At 42.0% G+C, this 17,510-nt stretch overlaps 1 protein-coding gene across 2 annotated transcripts in view; it reads left to right on the forward strand.

Moving 5' to 3' along the window:
• The window catches only part of LOC106606466 (zinc finger protein 205), a 322,856-nt gene that overhangs the window by 253,041 nt on the left and 52,305 nt on the right, over positions 1 to 17,510 (forward strand). The window contains exons 2-7 of one of the 2 annotated variants that reach the window (XM_045723120.1): positions 4,075 to 4,174; positions 4,576 to 4,706; positions 4,918 to 5,079; positions 10,772 to 10,933; positions 11,289 to 11,400; positions 14,310 to 14,437. The exons of the other annotated variant lie outside the window; for it this stretch is intronic. Of the exons in view, the coding sequence (XP_045579076.1) occupies positions 4,075 to 4,174; positions 4,576 to 4,706; positions 4,918 to 5,079; positions 10,772 to 10,933; positions 11,289 to 11,400; positions 14,310 to 14,437 (795 nt within the window). The remainder of the gene's footprint in view (positions 1 to 4,074; positions 4,175 to 4,575; positions 4,707 to 4,917; positions 5,080 to 10,771; positions 10,934 to 11,288; positions 11,401 to 14,309; positions 14,438 to 17,510) is intronic. 2 annotated transcript variants of the gene reach the window in all.

Genomic DNA, 17,510 nt, shown 5'->3' on the forward strand with positions numbered 1-17,510 from the left:
TTGAACTAAGAACAGATATAGCCCTTGGTTCACTCCAGACTTGACTGCCCTTGACCAGCACAAAAACATCCTGTGGCCTACTGCATTAGCATCGAATAGCCCCCTCGATATGCATCTTTTCAGGGAAGTTAGGAACCAATATACACAGGCAGTTAGGAAAGCAAAGGCTAGCTTTTTCAAACAGAAATTTGCATCCTGTAGCACAAACTCCAAAAAGTTCTGGGACACTGTAAAGTCCATGGAGAATAAGAGCACCTCCTCCCAGCTGCCCACTGCACTGAGGCTAGGAAACATTTTACATTTACATTTTAGTCATTTAGCAGACACTCTTATCCAGAGCGACTTACAGTAGTGAATGCATACATTTCATACATTTTTTCTCGGTACTGGTCCCCCGTGGGAATTGAACCCACAACCCTGGCGTTGCAAACACCATGCTCTACCAACTGAGCCACACGAAACACTGTCACCACTGATAAATTTAGAATTTCAATAAGCATTTTTCTATGGCTGGCCATGCTTTCCACCTGGCCACCCCACCTCGGTCAACAGCTCTGCACCCCCCACAGCAACTTGCCCAAGCCTCCCCCATTTCTCCTTCACCCAAATCCAGATAGCTAATGTTCTGAAAGGGCTGTAAAATCTGGACCCTCTCTTTCTAAAATTATCCACCGCAATTGTTGCAACCTCTATTACTAGCCTCTCTTTCGTATCATCTGAGATCCATAAAGATTGGAAAGCTGCCGCGGTCATCCCCCTCTTCAAAGGGGGAGACACTCAAGACCCAAACTGTTACAGACCTATATCTATCCTACCCTGCCTTTCTAAAGTCTTCAAAAGCCAAGTTAACAAACAGATCACCGACCATTTCGAATCCCACCATACCTTCTCCACTATGCAATGTGGTTTCCGAGCTGGTCATGGGTGCACCTCAGCCACGCTCAAAGTCCTAAACAATATCATAACCGCCATCGATAAAAGACAATACTAAGACAATACTTCATCGACCTGGCCAAGGCTTTTGACTCTGTCAATCACATTATTCTTATCGGCAGACTTAACAGCCTTGGTTTCTCAAATGACTGCCTCGCTTGGTTCACCAACTACTTCTCAGATAGAGTTCAGTGTTTCAAATCAGAGGGACTGTCCGGACCTCTGGCAGTCTCTATGGGGGTGCCACAGGGTTCAATTCTCGGGGCGACTCTTTTCTCTGTATACATCAATGATGTCGCTCTTGCTGCTGGTGATTCTCTGATCCACCTCTACGCAGACGATACGATTCTGTATACTTCTGGCCCTTCTTTGGACACTGTGTTAACAAACCTCCAAACGAGCTTCAATGCCATACAACACTCCTTCCGTGGCCTCCAACTGCTCTTAAACGCTAGTAAAACTAAATGCATGCTCTTCAACCGATCGCTGCCCGCACCTGCCTGCCCGCCTAGCATCACTACTCTGGACGGTTCTGACTTAGAATATGTGGACAACTACAAATACCTAGGTGTCTGGCTAGACTGTAAACTCTCCGTCCAGATTCATATCAAGCATCTCCAATCCAAAATTAAATCTAGAATTGGCTTCCTATTTCGCAACAAAGCCTCCTTCAACTCATGCTGCCAAACATACCCTCGTAAAACTGACTATTCTGCCAATCCTTGACTTTGGCGATGTCATTTACAAAATAACCACCAATACTTTTCCTAGAGCTGGCCACCTGGCCAAACTGAGCAATCGGCGGCGAAGGGCCTTGGTCAGGGAGGTGACCAAGAACCCAATGGTCACGCGAACACAGCTCCAGAGTTCCTCTGTGGAGATGGGAGAACCTTCCAGAAGGACAACCATCTCTGCAGCACTCCACCAATCAGGCCTTTATGGTAGAGTGGCCAGATGGAAGCCACACCTCAGTAAAAGGCACATGACAGCCCACTTGGAGTTTGCCAAATGGCACCTAAAGGACTCTCAGACCATGAGAAACAAGATTCTCTGCTCTGATGAAACCAAGATTGAACTCTTTATCCTGAATACCAAGAGTCACGTCTGGAGGAAACCTGCCACCATCCTTACGGTGAAGCATGGTGGTGGCAGCATCATGCTGTGGGGATCTTTTTCAGGGGCCTGGACTGGGAGACTAGTCAGGATTGAGGGAAAGATGAACGGAGCAAAGTACAGAGAGATCCTTGATCAAACCCTGCTCCAAAGCGCTCAGAACCTCAGACTAGGGCGAAGGTTCACCTTCCAACAGGACAACGACCCGAAGCACACAGCCAAAACAACGCAGGAGTGGCTTTGGGACAAGTCCCTGAATATCCTTGAGTGGCCCAGCTAGAGCCCAGACTTGAACCTGATCGAACATCTCTGGAGAGACCTGAAATTAGCTGGGCAGCAATGCTCCCCATCCAACCTGATAGAGCTTGAGAGGATCTGCAGAGAAGAATGGGAGAAACTCCCCAAACGTGCCAAGCTTGTAGCGTCATACCTAAGAAGACTCGAGTCTGTAATCACTGCCAATGGTGCTTCAACAACGTACTGAGTAAAGGGTCTGAATAACCTGTTTTTGCTTTGCATTATGGGGTATTGTGTAGATTTATGAAGGGGGAAAAACAATTTTAGAATAAGGCTGTAATGTAACAAAATGTGGAAAAAGTCCAGAAACAAATCGTGCCTTTCTCTAAGCAGTAGGAAGCGGGTTATTCAGTCAACCTTTGAATCTGTTCTTGATTAATGTGATATTATTTATCAAAGTGCAGCTGTTACGACTCTTATACCCTTGGATGTAATCTACCATAGCGCCCTTCATTTTGTTACAGGTTATAGTTTTGATACTCATCACTGCATCCTGTATCAAAAGTTTGCTGTTCTTAGCTAAAGACCCGTAGATTTCTACATTACTCCCTTTTTGTTTACAAGGCCCCACATAAATGTCAGTTTTATCTAACTTTGTTGTTGAATTATAGGCACCTGAGTTTCCTAACCCATTCACAGGATTGGTTAACTCTTGAGGTTACTAGGGTCTCCTCAGAGCTAGGTAAATCTGCTTTTAGTTTTAATGCACCGTATTGCTGGAACAAAATTCAAAACACATTTAATCTGATGTTCTGGTGCCATTCGGGCCATTTGAAGTATTGATTGGGGATTTTGTGGAGGAATGTAACTGTTTTTTAGGGTGATTTATGATGTTTTATTTGTGCTTCCCATGCCTGTGGTTTTGTATTTAAATGTGTGATATATATATATAATAATTGTGTGTATAATGTGTATATTATATTATACAAGGCACAATATTTCTTCCCTGTTAAAGTAAAAGTTAAATAAAATAATGCTCCTTCTACTCTGTTTATCATTTATCCTGATGCCTAGTCACCTTATCCCTATACATACTGTATGTTGACACGCACACTTATAGACACACTCCATGTATGCAGTTACCCAGGACTCTTCCGACGTGTAAAATGGTCGTCACTATTTACCACAGTAACAAAGTCAAAACCTCGCCTATTTCTACAAATTGTCTTCTTAGAATCTGATTTTAAACCTAACCTTAAATTCAGACCAAAAAATATGTTCTTATTTACATGAACTTTTACGATATAGACAATTTTGACTTTGTGGCTGTGGTAACTAGTGGAACCCCTGTGAAAGGCGGAAATACGCAAAACAACGTCTAGTCTGCCGGAAACTCACACGAAGAAGTAAACGGAAGTGAACAGTTATTACAAATTAATTTCGACGTTATCGTTTTTATTTAGACGTGTATTGACATACTGGAACTCAAAATATGACTACTTTAACTGTATAGCATCATACCCCATGTCGTGTTTAATTCACGTTGGAGACAGGACTTGGTTGATAGCTGTTATCTAGGAAACGCTAGCTAGCTAACTGCTAACGTTAGCAAAAATGGCTAACTGTATGGTTTTTCACACTCAAATAGCCTCCATCATGGAGGTGCTAGCGAATGCAGCCGTGGCAGAGATCTGTAAACTGGTAGACGACGACTATGCAGTGTTTCGTGTGGAAATAACTCAAAGCCAGAAAGAAAACAGGGCATTGCGGAGGAAACTACTGGAACTGAAGGTGGCACGGGAGCGCGCAGAGAGGACAATACGAGAGCGCGTCCTCGCCAGTCGTCCCAGTAGTGTCAAGATCCTCGACCGATACAGAGGAATGGCAAGAGGTACATTTTGCAGAAGGCAGAGGCTGTGCTACCTGTTGCCGTTCATACATAGTTCAGTGCATGTCGAACCGTTCCCCTCTGCACATGTGTTCAGATATTACCCAGAATTGGGTCTTGATCAGTTTTTGGATCTTATGCAATAAATCCCCCGATTACTTAGCTATCTTGTGAGAGACACTATCATATTCTAACCAGATTATTGATTTACTGCATTTAATATTATTTACTAAGTTAAACAATTAGATGCATGGAACATAATCCATATTCAATAAATCGTTTTTCAAGAAGTTATGAGAAGTGTTACCTTACATCCTTACCAATTGTAGACAGTGTCAAAGTGTACAATATAGCATTGACAGTCGCTAACCTAACGACCTCATTTCCCCCAATCACTCTCTCAGGTGAAGGACATCTCACTGGAGGCCACAGAAGCTTTGTGAAGCCAGCGGAACACAATACATGGAGAGATGACCAACCAATCACTGTTGATGAGGGGAGTGGAACCTCAACCCAGCACATTATCATGATAGAGGTTAGTGTAATAGTGTTGCTTTAAAAACAATGACTTACTTTGTAAATCAAATGTGTCCCATTTATTTCAGAAAATCTCCCCTCAGCTATTCACTTGCTTACATGTAACGTCCTCATTTCCTCAGTTAAATAAAGGAAAGAAAAAAAAGAAGTTATCTGCCATAGGGGAACATGTGAGACTTCCTTACGACATTGTTATTTTCTCGTGTCAGTCTACAGATGCAGAGGCTGCAGGTCCTGGGGTCAAACTGGAGAGGTCTGAAGGTGAGGAGGACCCACGGAACATCAGAGACATTCAGTCTGGAGCGCCCTCTGTAGCCACGGAGGACCCCACCACCCCAGCACAGCCCAGGACCCGACGCAGCATCACGGAGGTCAGTGGAACACCGAACGCCGTCCTCAAGTCAGAGACAGACACCAAGACTTTAACTGTAACACACAGGCTCTTACACACAGGATCTGACAACAGATCAGACCCAGAGAGACTGGGGCTGGGTAGACTGGGCAGTCCTCTTTCTCCTGCGTCTGAGTATTTACCAGTATTTCACCAGAGCCAGAGGACGGTTAATTCCCGTGGGGATGGTGATGGTGACGCGTTAGACACTGGTGGTGATGATCCGTCTTGTTCTTACGCTACAGAGATGGACCCTGGCAACATATCCTTGGGTTTAGAGACACAGACTGATCAGTCTAGAGAGGACTGGAACCGGCGCAGTAGTAGTGTATACTCTGAAGGGTGCCTAGATAAGAAAGAGGAGGTTATATTGGCAGATGAGGGGACTGTAAAAGTGGAGGGCGACGTTCCTCCCACGTGGAATGCAGATAGTCACCTTGGAGATGGACACTCACAGGGCAGAGATTTCTTAGATTACAGGGAAAGCTTGGAGACAAATACAAATGTCGCCACCCACTCCCCTTTACACGTGTTCAAGGATCGCGACCCAGTGTCCACGTTGATGGCACCTTCCGATTCACACGGCTGTGTCCTTTTCGATCAGGTATTGAACTCAAACGACAGGACTAGAGCCCAGGCTCAGGGAGGGGGAGCCACATCAGGCAATAATAAAGAGAAACGGTTCCTCTGCATGTTCTGTAACAAAGGATTCAGCAGCTCCCAGAAGGTGGAGAGGCACCAGAGGGTCCACACAGGAGAGAAACCATTCAGCTGTACCCAGTGTGAGAAGAGGTTCTCTCGCCAGGACACCCTGAAGAGGCACCAGAGGATCCACACAGGGGAGAAATCTTACAGCTGTTCACAGTGTCACATGCGCTTCGCACAGGCTGGTCAACTGAAGATGCACTTGAAGGTCCACACGGGAGAAAGACCATTTGCCTGTATACACTGTGGGAAGAGGTTCTCAGAGAGAAGCTACCTTAGGCTACACCAGCAGAAAAAACATTCCACTCTATAACATAGAAAGTAACCATTCCACTCGATAGCTTCTGATGTTTATATCAAACCCTGCATAAAAAAAATGTCAGCTGAAAAGATCCACAGATGCATTTGGAATAACGAGTCACAGATTTCAGTGTTGAATATTCCTGGGTAGAATATTGCATCCAGACATGATATGTAAGGCATATATAAGCCTGAAAAGTCTTTTACATAGTGTTTGTACTGTAATGTTTACAAATGTCTATTTCATTACTTCCATTCAACAATACATTTTTTCCCAAGACACTTTTTTAGTAAGAAAGTGAATGCAGTTTTAGTTTAGACGTGTATGTCTGGTTTTCATATGGTGTATTTAACCCTTGTTTATGTTTAATAAACACAAAATGGGACTTTTTATTCTGACTTTCATTGAGACTCCCTTTTAATATACACTGAGTATACAAAACATGAATAACACCTGCTCTTTCCATGACATAGACTGACCAGGTGAAAGCTATGATCCCTTATTGATGTCACTTGTTAAATCCACTTCAATCAGTGTAGATGAAGAGGAGGAGACAAGGTAAAGGACTTTTACGCCTTGAGACAATTCAGACATGGATTGTGTTTGTGTGCCATTGAGGGTGAAGGGGAAAGACAATATTTAAGTGACTTTGAACAGGGTATGGTAGTAGGTGCCAGGTGCACCGGTTTGTGTCAAGAACTGCAACGGTGCTGGGTTTTTCACGCTCAACAGTTTCCTGTGTGTATCAAGAAAGGTCCATCACCCAAAGGACATCCAGTTAACTTGACACAACTCTGGGAAGCATTGGAGTCAACATGGGCCAGCATCCCTGTGGAACGCTTTCAACACCTTGCAGAGTCCATGCCCCGACGAATTGAAGTTGTTCTGATGGCACAAAAGAGGGAGGGGGGGTGTAACTAAATATTAGGAAGGTGTTCCTAATGTTTGGTATACTTTGGTATACTCAGTGTACATCACATCTGATCTCACCCTATTCTGCATACACCCGACAGCACTTTATAACCAATATACACTACACTAAATATACCTACACATACCCACACACTAACAAACACCTACTGTACACGTCATAGTTTAGTCACATTTGTCTGCTGATTAGGAGGGCAACAACCCAGCAGCAGGACCGCTACCTCCGCCTTTGTGCAAGGAGGAGCAGGAGGAGCACTGCCAGAGCCCTGCAAAATGACCTCCAGCAGGCCACAAATGTGCATGTGTCTGCTCAAAAGGTCAGAAACAGACTCCATGAGGGTGGTATGTGGGCCCGACGTCCACAGGTGGGGGTTGTGCTTACAGCCCAACACCGTGCAGGACGTTTGGCATTTGCCAGAGAACACCAAGATTGGCAAATTCGCCACTGGCGCCCTGTGCTCTTCACAGATGAAGCAGGTTCACACTGAGCACATGTGACAGACGTGACAGAGTCTGGAGACGCCGTGGAGAACGTTCTGCTGCCTGCAACATCCTCCAGCATGACCGGTTTGGCGGTGGGTCAGTCATGGTGTGGGGTGGCATTTCTTTGGGGGGCCGCATAGCCCTCCATGTGCTCTCCAGAGGTAGCCTGACTGCCATTAGGTACCGAGATGAGATCCTCAGACCCCTTGTGAGACCATATGCTGGTGCGGTTGGCCCTGGGTTCCTCCTAATGCAAGACAATGCTAGACCTCATGTGGCTGGAGTGTGTCAGCAGTTCCTGCAAGAGGAAGGCATTGATGCTATGGACTGGCCCGCCCGTTCCCCAGACCTGAATCCAATTGAGCACATCTGGGACATCATGTCTCGCTCCATCCACCAACGCCACGTTGCCCCACAGACTGTCCAGGAGTTGGCGGATACTTTAGTCCAGGTCTGGGAGGAGATCCCTCAGGAGACCATCCGCCACCTCATCAGGAGCATGCCCAGGCGTTATAGGGAGGTCATACAGGCACGTGGAGGCCACACACACTAAGCCTAATTTTGACTTGTTTTAAGGGCATTACATCAAAGTTGGAACAGCCTGTAGTGTGGTTTTCCACTTTAATTTTGAGTGTGACTCCAAATCCAGACCTCCATGGGTTGATAAATTGGATTTCCATTGATTATTTTAGTGTGATTTTGTTGTCAGCACATTCAACTATGTAAAGAAAAAAGTATTTAATAAGATTATTTCATTCATTCAGATCTAGGATGTGTTATTTTAGTGTTCCCTTAATTTTTTTGAGCAGTATATATAAATTCCCAGTAACGTTTCAGCACCAATTAAAGTAGTTGATTTACTTCCATGTGACCGAACGCAAAATTGTTACTGGTCCCATCAGATAACATGGTAGAAGTTAGCCCTACAGTATGCTGACCTCACCAGGTGGCACCGATTACATCCTGGCACAACTTCTGCTTCAGCCTATCAAAGGTCTTAGATTTTTCTACCCACCATCCAATGGCATTTCTTAAATATGCACTATGCAGAAATCGCTCTGCCATTTCCTGGTTGCTAAAATTCTAATAGTTTACCTAATTTCAGTTTGTGACAAAACAAGCAAGTATAGTGTAGAGAGTCATTGTACCATCTAAACCACTGTGAAATATATTTTTCATAACCGAAAAATATTGTATTTTCAGCTGTTTGAAGCTGGTGTACAAAACCGAAAGTAAGACACCCAAAAACTAAACTTAAGAACGGAAGCATAGAAATAGCGCACATAGAACAGATCTACTGCTTATTAGACTTGCTAGACATCTTAGACTTGTTAACGTTTGACAACATTTTCACGTTTTCCATATTATGACAAAATCCACATTTTTGGTTTATCTGTTTCACACACATCCATGTGCTTTTATGAAAAAAGTTAAGAGGTCCTTACAAGAAAGTTTATCGTAAAAAAAAAGCAAGAGCCTTATGGATTTGTCAAATAGCAGTCATGAAGGCTATTGCCATCCTCATCACTTCTAGGTGGCTGCTAAAGAAGTTGACTTGTAACCTCACATCAAGCTTTTTTGTTGAGGAATAAACTGTTCAATGTCAGTCCTTGATACTTGATTCAAAGCACACGTGACGAAGTGGAATACTATAATAATGCATAAACTATAAAACATTGTAGTGTAGCCTACATAAAATATACTGATGACAGCCAAGTATCTTCCAACATTAAAGTGACATTTCTAACATTTTCAGTTGAGAGAATGCCAAGAATGTGCAAAGCTGTCATCAAGGCAAAGGGTGGCTACTTTGAAGAATATCAAATATATTTTGATTTGTTTAACACTTGTTTGGATACTACATGATTCCATATGTGTTATTTCATAGTTTTGATGTCTTCACTATTATTCTACAATGTAGAAAATAGTAAAAATAAAGAAAAACCCTGGAATGAGTAGGTGTGTCCAAACTTTTGACTGGTACTGTAAGTGTAGCCTACATAAAAATATACTCTTCCTACATTAAAGGGACATTTAAAAAATGTTCACCTTCATATTCACCACCCCAACATCAACATAATGTGAAAATTGTGCATTTCTGTGTTTTGTAGTAAAAAAGATAGAGGAAGATAAGTGTTTCCAATGACATCATCGGTGTGCATCGCGTGATTATTAACAAATTATAAATAGGCATTGCCTACTAATTGTTAACTAATTGGTTGACGATGTCAATGGAAACACTTATCTTCCTCTATCTTTTTTTACTACAAAACATAGAAAAGCGCCATTTTGACATTTGTTGATGTTGGGGTGCTGCTGGAGATGAATATGAAGTAGAAGCGGGCGGCAGGTAGCCTCGTGGTTAGAGTTGCTAGATCGAATCCCCGAGCTGACAAGGTACAAATCTGTAGTTCTGTCCCTGAACAAGGCAGCTAACCCACTGTTCCTATGCTGTCATTGTAAATAAGAATTTGTTCTTAACTAACTTGCCTGGTTAAATAAAATTAAAAAAAACATTTTGAAATGTCCCATTAAGACTGTTGATTCAAGCTGCAACACTGCCACCTGTAGGACGAGAACGAGAGTGCAAACTATTTCTACTGTACACTTTGGATCATCTTCCTCGAGTGAAATAATACGCATGACAAAGCAGATTATAAAAATGCATATAAAACGTCGGCCTATGTTTAGTTGTACACATCCATGTAATATAGCCTATGCAATATGATTATTTGGCAATAGCAGTTTGTTTGTGTGCGGGGGTGGGGGTACTCGTGAGATTCGAACCCTTGCCACAATCTGCGATAATTACATGGACTAGGCACTTTAGACAGAGAGCAATTTGACCAGTCAATGAAATACACACGATAGCCTTGTTGCTTTGCTGATCAGAACGTGCTTTTGGACTGACGTGCGTTAAGGATGCTTCCATGAACACGTCCAACTACATCTACGACTTTAATTGGCTGCAGAAGTTGTGCCAAGATGTAATCACTGCCACCTGGTGAGGTTAGCAAAGGGCTAATGTGTGTTATCTGTGTTATCTGATGGGACCAGTTACAATTTAGCTTTCTGTCACTTGCAAGTAAAACAAACATTTTAATTGGCTTATGTGCATTTTGTGCGTGATAACCTGTTTAACTTTAAATGCTTGCTTATGTTTGCAAGTTTGGCCCCTCCATGTTGAGTGTGTTTATTATCTTGTGTGTGTATGTACCTGAGGGAGTGTATGTCTGTATCACCTCTCTTCTAGGAGGAGGGTCCAGAGGTGCTGCTGGTGAAGGATGAGGGGTGTGAGGAGGGTCTGGGGAACCCTGAGGGGACCATGGTCATGGAGGACAACCAGACTACACCTCCTCCTGAACCCACAGAGGAACCAGCTGAGCAGCACAGGACCAAACACAGTCTCACTGAGGTAAACCCACTGTAAACTACTGTCTGAATGGTATTAGGTCAGGGCCTGTATCCACAAAGCCTCTCAGAGTAGGAGTGTTGATCTAGGATCAGTTTAGCATTTTAGATCATAATGAATAAGATTATATGGAAAGATCCTAGATCAGCACTCTTACTCAGACTCTTTGTGGATACGGGCCCAGGTCTTGATTAATTAATTGTGTCTTAATTGTGGTACCATGCCTTTAAATTATCAAACCATTAAAGACTGTCAAGTAATCATATCAAGTAACACGTTTGCATAGTATTAATAGCAGTCCCTCATTGCCCAATCAGATTTCTTGATCCAACATCCTCTCACTCTGTATCTCTGACAGTCAGTAGACATGGAGGATGGGAAGCCTGATCTGCTGCTAGTCAAAGAGGAGACCTTAGAAGACAGACTAGAGAGCATTGATCTGCTGAGTGGAGAAAAGATGGGGGAGCAAGGTAAGGGAGAAATACACTGAGTGTACCAAACATTAAGAACACCTCCTAATATTGAGTTGCACCCTCCCCACAAAGAACAGCCTCAATTCGTCGGGGCATGGACTCTACAAGGTATCGAAAGCATTCCACAGAGATGCTGGCCCATGTTGACTCCAATGCTTCTCACAGTTGTGTCAAGTTGGTTGGATGTCCTTTGTGTGGTGGACCATTCTTGATATACACGGGAAACTGTTGAGCGTGAAAAACCTAGCAGCGTTGCAGTTCTTGACACAAACCGGTGTGCCTGGCTAAGGCTGTGGTGGTCGCGAAATTTTGTCAGCTGGTGATTGCCAAGCAAATAACTGTCTGTCTCACGGTAATTGACCGTTAATTAACATAAACATATTTAGCATCTCCTGGCTACGGCACATTGCCTACAAGTCACTGATGTTGACCTTTGGAACATCTGAATTTTAAAAAGTATAATAAATCCATTTAATATAGCCTACACCTTCACTATAAATCCATTATTTATTTTAGACAGGTCTAAAGAAACATGATATGAAGAAAATGTAGTCTATTTCAGAAGAACAGAACAGCATGTCCTTATGTTAAGTGCTGATCTGGCTATGCTAAATGGCTGTGGGCTACACTAGTTCATTTAGCAGACAAGATTTGCTTAGAATTACATGGCATTATTTTATAGTATGAAGAATACAATTGAACATAGCTGAATAAAATAGAAAGTATATTTTTGAGGGAGTGCGCACATGCGGCTATTCTGTGTTGAGCGGTTAACAAAGAAATAGGTTCTCCTATATGCTTAATTTATAGTTATTAATGTAACTTTATTTGTTCTACAAACGTTGGGCTATATATTTAGATGTTTAATACATTGTAAGGCTTTATGATGCGACTCTAATGATTATTTGAAAAAAGTTTGAAAGGCATGAGCTCTGCTTAGTTTTTTGCGCTGGCTGTACACACTATATCAGTCACTCATTCACAATTTGACAAGCACTTGATAATGCCTAGAATTTTACTGCGGTAACCCCTTTCTGTGGCTGTAATGCATCCTAAAAAAATACATGCCTTTGCGGCCAGTGGCCATTGTGCCCTTCTCCCTGAGTGCTGCGTGCTCCTTCACATGATAGGGTCTTTCTCACAGGCTACAAGTGAAGATAGACACATCGGGGACGCAACTGCGCGTGTCCTTATCCAAATCCGAGGTGCATATTGAACATATTTGAAGAACTGTCCACATTGACTTTTCGTCAGCCAACAAGATGAGTAGGCCTAACGAACAGCAAAAGCACTAGCCTTTGTCAATCTACTATCCTCCATAGTACAAAAGTCGACCTATTCTGTGCGAGAAATAAATATTCCAAACATAGTCTGGGACAGTTGTGGGATGCGATAGATCCCAAATTAATACAACCACTAGCATCAAAAAACCTTTTTTACGCAATGTGGCTGACGCAACAAATCAGAACGTTTAGCTTAAAATGTTAGGCTATTTTTTCACATTATAAGCGCAGCAATGCGCACATGGTAGTAGGCTATAAGCGCAAATGTTCCATTAGCGGAAAACACCATTATCATAAGTGACCGCAAATGCAATTATGCATGTAATACTGTTATTATAAAGCTGCATTTTTATGGTGAAAATTATCTAACCCAAACTTGAAACTCACACGCTGCTTGTATATGCCAGTTAGGCTGTACACCCCTTATAAAGCGGATTAATGTGCTTAATTTTAAGAAGTTATTTGGCCACTTTAGTTGTGATACAAACCTTATTAAAACATATAGGCCCATGGGCTAGGCCACATGAGGTGTGCGACTATGATTTTGAAAAAGTTGCAAAAAAAAGTAGTTCTTATGCTGGGCATCATTCACAAGTGATAATATATCATTCACAAGTGACAGGCTAATATTGTCACCCATCAGACTATTCCTGATTTAATCTTGTCTTTACATATACTAAATAATATATGTGTGAAATTTGCATTGATTTAGAATGGACCATTATCATGCACCTGTTTCGAAACAGGGTCAGCGGGAAAAAATACATGTCATCTAAGTAGCAAATGGAGGACGTTTTTCCCCGTGATTTATTTTCATGCCAGCCAGGTAGGCCATACTCCTGTTGTAAATATAAGCAATGTGCTTAATATTAGGAAAGTTGAGAAATAAATATAGTGGCCTAGCCTATAGAAAGCTGATGGGTTCCTCCTCTTTTTAAGAGGCCATCACGCAATTGCATAGCCTATTGAAATGTTGCACAACATGAGCTCATGGGCTCTTATTAAGTGTTTGATTAGATTTTCGAATACATTTGCATTGTCAGAGTGATTAGAAGGACAATAGAGTGCTGAGTTCCAGGCAGTTAGCAAGTTTGGTAGGTCACTAATGACCAGCAGCAGCATCAGAGCTTGGAGAAGCCTAATTACTATGACTAAACGGTCACGTCGAATTTGACTGCCTTCATGACTTGTGACCGCCGGTGTGGTGGTAATACAGTCACCTCAACAGCCCTATGCCTGGCACCTACTACCATACCCCGTTCAAAGGCACTTAAATCTTTTGTCTTGCCCATTCACCATCTAAATGGCACACATACATACACAAACCATGGCTCAATTGTCTCAAGGCTTAAAAATCCTTCCTTTTTCCTGTCTCCTCTATGTCAAGGAAAGTCTATGTCATCTCTATGTCAAGGAAAGAGCATGTTTTGTATACTCAGTGTACATACAGCATACATATAGTAATAGATATTCCATTGGAATAGTGATGCACCTGGCTATTATTTTTTTTTCATTCATAAAATTAAATCAATACAACATATGTTTGCATAAATGTATGAACTTGACCTGGTAACTGACAAAAAAAAACTCTAAATAAGTCTATATTCTAACCTCTTCTTGCAGGTGGTTGGCTGGAGGCTAACAGGGGAGACTGGGTGGCCATCTTGGATTCCCAGAACCAGACGGGTGCAACCAAGGGCCCAGGGGACAACATCACTGAGAAGGCCAGGACCAGACGCGACATAGTGGAGGTCAGTGGATGGGACAGCGTCCTCAACTCTGGGCTGGGGAACAACACTGTTAACCACAACCAGAAACAGACAGTCGAACACAAAACAACCAAACTTAGTCTCCATGACAACAGACTGGCTGAGACCAGGGCAAGGCGTAGATTTGGTATGCGGGGACAGGGTGGTGTCCGTATGCGAGGGGAGAGAACAACAGACACAGACTGGTCTAGCGATGCTCCATCCTGCTCCTATAGTTGTGATTCAGAGACATTGGGGGCGCCTCAGGTTAACCCCCTAACAGGTGCTTCCTTCAGCCTGCCTTCTATAGGATCTATAAACTGGACCATGGACCCTGCAACAACACAGACACTCCCTGGCCTTCATCCTCCTCACACTCTCCTAATGTTAAACCAGACTTCAGACAATGCCAGTGCCTCAACACCAAATGGCTACACAAGCCCATTGACAAATGACAGTAGTAGTAACTCTGTGTGCAGATCCGGTGGCAAAGAGAAGCGCTTCCCGTGTTTGTTCTGTGGGAAAGCCTTCAGTTTCCCCAAACAGGTGGAGATCCATCAGAGGATGCACACGGGGGAGAAACCCTACAGCTGTACCCATTGTCAAATGCGCTTCGCCCAGGCTGGTCACCTAAAGAGACACCAGAGGGTCCACACAGGTGAGAAACCCTACAGCTGCCCCCAGTGTGAGAAGAGGTTCTCCCACCAGCACCAGCTGAAGATGCACCTGAAAGTCCACACGGGAGAGAGGCCGTTTGCCTGTACGCATTGTGGGAAGAGGTTCTCAGAGAGGAGCTACCTAAGGATACACCAGCAGAAAATGCACACGGCCCATGTATAGTGTGTAGTGACATGTAATGTAGTACTAGTTAGTTTGTAATTAATTCTGTTGGTTTTGGATGTAGTAGTGAACTGGATGAAGTGAACCAAGGAAAGAATGAGTATGATGAGGCAGAGTAGATGATATGGTGATGGTTGGTGTGAAGGTGTCTGTAAAAACTCCTCACTGGTATAAAGTATTGAAAATATGTGAAAGGTAATGTTGAACCTTTTCCAAAGTTTTCTCAAATTAATTTTATCAAAGTGAGGGTACTAGATTTACAGAAAATGTAATGTTACCATAGTTAGAAAAGTTATTCTACTTGTCACGTATCGTTTTGTGCAATAAAAGTACTGTACTGTACTTCATGTTATGTGAGTGTATGACCATTTTGTTGAAAATATATTCAAAATTGACTCTGTGCTGACTGACTTGGTCATCTTATTAGTAGCCAAAAATATTTACAATATCTTCAACTGAAACATTCAGATTGTGGAGTCTAATGTTCTATAAATGCTTCCCCCAGTAAGAGTTGAAATTGTGTGGGAAGGCATCTAATTTTTAGTCTAGTTTTCCCAAATGAAAATGGTACTTGTCTTTATTGATAGTATCTCTAGTTAACCATCTGTGAGATTTAATATGAGATCTACAAATAGTTTCTCTTTTCTTTCCCTTAACTTTTTCTTCCATTCTGTTGGAATTGCTGCCAGTACCTGATAGTAAATATTTTCCCATACAATTGTGCACAGTGTAAAATTCCCATTACTATCAATGATATAATTTAAAAAATATATATTTTCCAGAAACACATTCCCAATTTTTTAATTTATCAGTATATTTGAATTCAACCATATGATCTGCCTCTGAATTTTCCTGGGGATAATGGCTCTGAATTCTCCTGGGGATAATATTTAAAATGCAAGAAAGCTTTTATTGATTATTTAAAGAATGGGTATACAGTGCCTTCATAAAATATGAATATCTCTTGACTTAATGCAAAGTGTTTTTAGAAATGTTAGCAAATTTATTGAAAATTAAATACAGAAATATATAATTTACATAAATATTCACACCCACAAGGCAATACATGTTAGAATCACCTTAGGCAGCGATTACAGCTGTTAGTCTTTCTGGATAAGTCTTTAAGAGTTTTGCACACCTAAATTGTACAATATTTGCACATTGTTTAAAAAAATTATTCAAGTTGGTTGTTGATCATAGCTAGACAGCCATTATGAAGTCTTGCTATATATTTTCAAGCTGATTTAAGTCAAAACTGTAACTAGGCCACCCAGGAACATTCAATGTCATCTTGGTAAGCAACTCCAGTGTGTATTGGCCCTGTGTTTTAGGTTATTGTCCTGCTGAAAGCTAAATTTGTCTCCCAGTGTGTTGGAATGCAGACTGAACCAGGTTTTCCTCTAGGATTTTCCTGTGCTTAGCTTTATTCCGTTTCTTTTTATCCCCCCAAACAAATCCCTTGCCGATGACCAGCATACCCATAACATGATGCAGCCACCACCATGTTTTAAAATATGAAGACTGGTACTCAGTGATGTGTTGTGTTGGATTTGCCTCAAACATAACACTTAGTATTCAGTATATAAAGTTAATTTCTTTGCCACATGTTTTGCTGTTTTACTTTAGTGCCTTATTGCAAACAGGCTGCATGTTTTGGAATATATTTATTCTGTACAGGCTTCATTCTTTTCACTCTGGCATTTAGGTTAGTATTGTGGAGAAACTACAATGTTGTTGATCCATCCTCAGTTTTCTCCTATCACAGCCATTAAACTTTGTAATTGTTTTAATGTCACTATTTGCCTCATGGTGAAATTGGCCACCATTGGCCTCATGGAGCGGTTTCCTTCCTCTCCGGCAACTGAGTTAGGAAGGATGCCTGTGTCTTTGTAGTGACTGGGTGTATTGATACACCATCCAAAGTTGAATTAATAACTTCACCATGTCCAAAGGGATATTCAATGTCTGCTTTTTTTTTTTTTTTTACCCATCTACAAATAGGTGCCCATCTTTGCGAGGTATTGTAAAACCTCCGTGGTCTTTGTGGTTAAATCAGTGTTAGTTTGAAATTTACAGCTCAACTGAGGGACCTTACATATAATTGTATGTGTGGGGTACAGAGATGAGGTAGTCATTCAAAAAGTATGTTAAACACTATTATTGCACACTGAACATTCACTATCTTCTTTGATAAGCAACTCCAGTGTATATTTGGCCTTGTGTTTTAGGTTATTGT

This window comes from Salmo salar, chromosome ssa08 (genome assembly GCF_905237065.1).
Source record: "Salmo salar chromosome ssa08, Ssal_v3.1, whole genome shotgun sequence".
Lineage (NCBI taxonomy): Eukaryota > Metazoa > Chordata > Actinopteri > Salmoniformes > Salmonidae > Salmo > Salmo salar.